General features: G+C 44.3%; 1 protein-coding gene across 1 annotated transcript in view; it reads left to right on the top strand.

Moving 5' to 3' along the window:
* Positions 1 to 5,100, top strand: part of LOC143298092 (neuromedin U receptor homolog nmur-2-like) — a 371,228-nt gene extending 366,128 nt beyond the window's left edge. The window contains 1 exon segment of the mRNA XM_076610778.1: positions 4,151 to 5,100. Within this exon segment, the coding sequence (XP_076466893.1) occupies positions 4,151 to 4,407 (257 nt within the window). The 3' untranslated portion in view covers positions 4,408 to 5,100.
* The last annotated feature ends 604 nt before the right edge of the window (positions 5,101 to 5,704 follow it).

Here is a 5,704-nt window from a genome sequence, read left to right as displayed (position 1 = left end):
TGTAGAGTTCAGACCAAAGATGAAGACTGGAATAATGTAGAGTTCAGACCAAAGATGAAGACTGGAATAATGTAGAGTTCAGACCAAAGATGAAAAGACTGGAATATTGTAGAGTTCAGACCAAAGATGAAAATACTGGAATATTGTAGAGTTCAGACCAAAGATGAAGACTGGAATATTGTAGAGTTCAGACCAAAGATGAAAAGACTGGAATAATGTAGAGTTCAGACCAAAGATGAAAAGACTGGAATAATGTAGAGTTCAGACCAAAGATGAAAACTGGAATAATGTAGAGTTCAGACCAAAGATGGAAAGACTGGAATAATGTAGAAGAAAGAAGCATTTGTAACAGATGATAGAAAACTTACTGTGTGTTAAAAAGGAAAAGAAAAAAAAAAGATTATTCACTGGACATCGAGAGCAACTAAATGGATTCTCTCTCTCTCTCTCTCTCTCTCTCTCTCTCTCTCTCTCTCTCTCTCTCTCTCTCTCTCTCTCTCTCTCTCTCTCTCTCTCTCTCTCTCTCCATCTACTCTTCTTGGTACAACTGACACACGAGTGTGTGTGTGTGTGTGTGTGTGTGTGTGTGTGTGTTTCTTTCTTTCTTTCTTTCTTTCTTTCTTTCTTTCTTTAGTTTAACGTCTTTTCACTGGTAAGTGATATTAGACATAGGGAGAACGGAAGGGCTGGGGTTGTACATCTGTGTGCACGCGCGGGGGTTGGGCGATGGAAAGAGGTGTGTGTGTGTGTGTGTGTGTGTGTGTGTGTGTGTGTGTGTGTGTGTGTGTGTATGTGTGTGTGTGTGTGTGTGTGTGTGTGTGTGTGTGTGTGTGTGTGTGTGTGTGTGTGTGTTTCTGTTGCCACAAACAAAAGTGTGTTATCTTTTCGTAGAATTTTTTTTCTTCTGAGCTTCTTAATTCCATGCACTGACAAGGTTTCTTTCCTGCCGGCATCGTGTTGTTTATCACCTGGGTAACTGTCATGTTTATGGTGTCATATCTGATGACAGCTGTATCGTTCTGTCACACATTTTTTCTTCTCTGATGTCAACTGTGATAACTTGCCTTGCATTTCTGATGGCAACTGTGATGTTTTGGTGTTCTTTTCCTTTTTCTCTTGTCTGTTGCAAGGTGTGTTGCACGATATATAGCTTTGAACTTTTAGTTTGAAAAAAAAACATCTTCCAGTATTCCTGTGGTGTGCCTGCTGTTCCTTCCTTTCTCTGCAGGTGATGTGTGGAGGTCGTTCTATAGTCGTTGATGTACACTGCACTGACAGATGTTTCACTTTACACAGTGCTGTACATTGCACTGACAGATGTTTCACTTTACAGTGTGTTGTACATTGCACTGACAGATGTTTCACTTTACACAGTGCTGTACATTGCACTGACAGATGTTTCACTTTACACAGTGTTGTACATTGCACTGACAGATGTTTCACTTTACAGTGTGTTGTACATTCCACTGACAGATGTTTCACTTTACAGTGTGCTGTACATTGCACTGACAGATGTTTCACTTTACAGTGTGCTGTACATTGCACTGACAGATGTTTCACTTTACAGTGCTGTACATTGCACTGACAGATGTTTCACTTTACAGTGATGTACATTGCACTGACAGATGTTTCACTTTACAGTGCTGTACATTGCACTGACAGATGTTTCACTTTACAGTGTTGTACATTGCACTGACAGATGTTTCACTTTACAGTGTGCTGTACATTGCACTGACAGATGTTTCACTTTACAGTGTGCTGTACATTGCACTGACAGATGTTTCACTTTACAGTGTGCTGTACATTGCACTGACAGATGTTTCACTTTACAGTGTGCTGTACATTGCACTGACAGATGTTTCACTTTACAGTGTGCTGTACATTGCACTGACAGATGTTTCACTTTACAGTGTTGTACATTGCACTGACAGATGTTTCACTTTACAGTGCTGTACATTGCACTGACTGCCTTAGAGACTTTCCAGGACTGTTTCAAATTTACAAACTGGAATGTTTTTAAAGACTGTGCCGGGGACTTAAATGAATATACAGACACAGTGTGTGATCATATTTCATTCTGTGAAAGTGTGTGCATTCCATCAAAAAATATCAAAATATTTTCAAACGACAAAATTTGGTGTAACGGGGCTGTTAGGCAAAAACTAAAGGAAAAAGAGAGAGCTTTTCGTGAAACTTATGATAGAATAGTCCTCAATAAGGCAAAAGGAAGTGTTGAAAAATGCATTAAGAAGGCAAAGTATTTTTATATCGGAAAAATAGAAGAAAACCTGTCTGCAAACAACTCTAGGAATGTATAGACCAGACTGCAGAACATCACTGATTATAAAATGACCCACCAGACAGTCGACAGCACTGACAGAACTCTTCCAGACAAACTCAACACATTCTACTCCAGATTCGACAAACCATTGTCTACTTCTGACGTGGCTGCACCCAAAATCACCCCCACTCCCCCTTTCATAGTCCAAGAGAATGAAGTCAGACGCCACTTCAGTCGTCAGAACCAAACCAAGTACACAGTCTGATTCTGTCAATGCAGGATTGTATTCTTGATGTTAAATCCTGGATGACATTCAACAAACTAAAGTTAAATGATGACAAAACTGAAGCCATGATCATTTCCTCTGCAAGAACGTCCGCATCTACTTCTTTTCCTGCCTCTATTATGGTTGGTGATGCCACAGTTCAGCTTTCTAAATCAGCAAGGAACCTTGGAGTCATTCTTGACTCACACCTCAGCATGCATGCTCAGGCAGATACGCACAGTCAATTATAAACTTCGTCGGAACAAATCTATCCGTCAGTACCTTTCTGTTGAAACTACTAAAACTCATTTCTGCTTTTGTGCTGTCGCGAATCAACTACTGTAATTCTCTTCTCACAGGCTGTCCACATAATATTCTTCAGCGAATTAAAAACAATGCTGCCCGTCGGACTCTCAGAGTCCCACGAACTGATCACATTTCTCCTCACCTCCGCACTCTACACTGGCTCCCCACTGAAGCGAGAATTAAAGACAAAGTTGCATGTCTCAGCTATTCTGCTTTCCACTCCACATAACCTACATATCTTTCTGACCTAATCAGTATTTACACCCCCGCACGAAATCTCGCGCTCTTCCTCTGACTGTTACCTTTTGAAACTTCCTCGTGTCAATACAAGAACCAATGGTGAACGTTCTTTCTTCTTTGCTGCTCCTCACATCTGGAGCAACGTCCCTCATCATATCCGTGCATCTGATTCTATTTCTGCTTTTCGCTCATCACTAATTAGTGTTATAGTGTTTGGAAACTGTTGATCTGATCCTATTTCTGCTTTTCGCTCATCACTAATTAGTGTTATAGTGTTTGGAAACTGTTGATCTGATCCTATTCTGCTTTTCGCTCATCACTAATTAGTGTTATAGTGTTTGGAAACTGTTGACCTGATCCTATTTCTGCTTTTCGCTCATCATTAATTAGTGTTATAGTGTTTGGAAACTGTTGATCTGATCCTATTTCTGCTTTTCACTCATCACTAATTAGTGTTATAGTGTTTGGAAACTGTTGATCTGATCCTATTCTGCTTTTCGCTCATCACTAATTAGTGTTATAGTGTTTGGAAACTGTTGATCTGATCCTATTTCTGCTTTTCGCTCATCACTAATTAGTGTTATAGTGTTTGGAAACTGTTGATCCACACTTCGTGATGCTTGATACCACAGTGTGTGGTAATGTCTGCTGATTGACCCCCATTAACATCACAGTGTATGGTAATGTCTGTTGGATGACCCCATTAACATCACAGTGTATGGAAATGCCTGTTGGATGACCCCATTTAACATCACAGTGTATGGAAATGCCTGTTGGATGACCCCATTATGGTAATGTCTGTTGGATGACCCCATTGTGGTAATGTCTGTTGGATGACCCCATTGACATCACAGTGCATGGTAATGCCTGTTGGATGACCCCATTGACATCACAGTGCATGGTAATGCCTGTTGGATGACCCCATTATGGTAATGTCTGTTGGATGACCCCATTATGGTAATGCCTGTTGGATGACCCCATTATGGTAATGTCTGTTGGATGACCCCATTATGGTAATGCCTGTTGGATGACCCCCTGCTGTCCTGTGTGTCGGCCAGGTGTGCTGTACTTCTTCAACTCCACCATCAACCCCATCCTCTACAACGTCATGTCACGCAAGTACCGTAAGTTCTTCAAGCGCACTCTCTACCGCTGTCTGCGCATGCGTAACGCCGACTACCTGGAGACGAGTGTGTACCGCTCCACTCCGCACTCCACCTCTGCTGCCACCCCTCACCCCAACCAGCGCCTGCTGGTCCGTACCCGGACCCAGCCCAACGGCAACTGCTGCGAGGTGGAAAGCTCCACCGTATGACGCTGGGCTCGAACCTCCAACCCTCCGCGTCCCCCGCGGGGCCTGCCTGTCATCGCTCTGCGGGAGCTGCCCGGTGGCGGCGGTGAGAACGGGGGGTGAGGGCAGGGTGGAGGGGGAGGGCCAGTGTCCCCCCACCACGGTCACCCCTCTACAGCACCGGCACTGAGTGGATCTGGACACATTGGTGTTGACTCACTGAGCTGTGTCCGTGTGTCTCATGGATCTGGACACATTGGTGTTGACTCACTGAGCTGTGTCCGTGTGTCTCATGGATCTGGATACATTGGTGTTGACTCACCGAGCTGTGTCCGTGTGTCTCGTGGATCTGGATACAATGGTGTTGACTCACTGAGCTGTGTCCGTGTGTCTTGTGGATCTGGATACAATGGTGTTGACTCACTGAGCTGTGTCCGTGTGTCTCGTGGATCTGGATACATTGGTGTTGACTCACTGAGCTGTGTCCGTGTGTCTCATGCATCTGGATACAATGGTGTTGATTCTCTGAACTTTTCAGTTTTGTGCTGTGGATCTGGATAGACACGTGTTGGTTCCAGTTGAGCTGTGCAGTGGATCTGGATAGACACGTGTTGCTTCCCAGTGAGCTGTGTAGTGGATCTGGATAGACACGTGCTGAGCTGTGTAATGGATCTGGATAGACACGTGCTGAGCTGTGTAATGGATCTGGATAGACACATGTTGGTTCCAACTGAGCTGTGTAGTGGATCTGGATAGACACGTGTTGGTTCCAGTTGAGCTGTGCAGTGGATCTGGATAGACACGTGTTGCTTCCCACTGAGCTGTGTAGTGGATCTGGATAGACACGTGTTGGTTCCAACTGAGCTGTGTAGTGGATCTGGATAGACACGTGCTGGTTCCAATTGAGCTGTGTAGTGGATCTGGATAGACACGTGTTGGTTCCCACTGAGCTGTGTAGTGGATCTGGATAGACACGTGTTGGTTCCCACTGAGCTGTGTAGTGGATCTGGATAGACACGTGCTGGTTCCAACTGAGCTGTGTAGTGGATCTGGATAGACACGTGTTGGTTCCAACTGAGCTGTGTAGTGGATCTGGATAGACACGTGTTGGTTCCAGTTGAGCTGTGCAGTGGATCTGGATAGACACGTGTTGCTTCCCAGTGAGCTGTGTAGTGGATCTGGATAGACACGTGCTGAGCTGTGTAATGGATCTGGATAGACACGTGCTGAGCTGTGTAATGGATCTGGATAGACACATGTTGGTTCCCACTGAGCTGTGTAGTGGATCTGGATAGACACGTGTTGGTTCCCACTGAGCTGT

Source organism: Babylonia areolata, chromosome 23, assembly GCF_041734735.1.
Source record: "Babylonia areolata isolate BAREFJ2019XMU chromosome 23, ASM4173473v1, whole genome shotgun sequence".
Taxonomy (NCBI): Eukaryota; Metazoa; Mollusca; class Gastropoda; order Neogastropoda; family Buccinidae; genus Babylonia; species Babylonia areolata.
The sequence above is the reverse complement of the archived record's forward strand: the minus strand, read 5'-3'. Positions and strand labels throughout refer to the sequence as shown.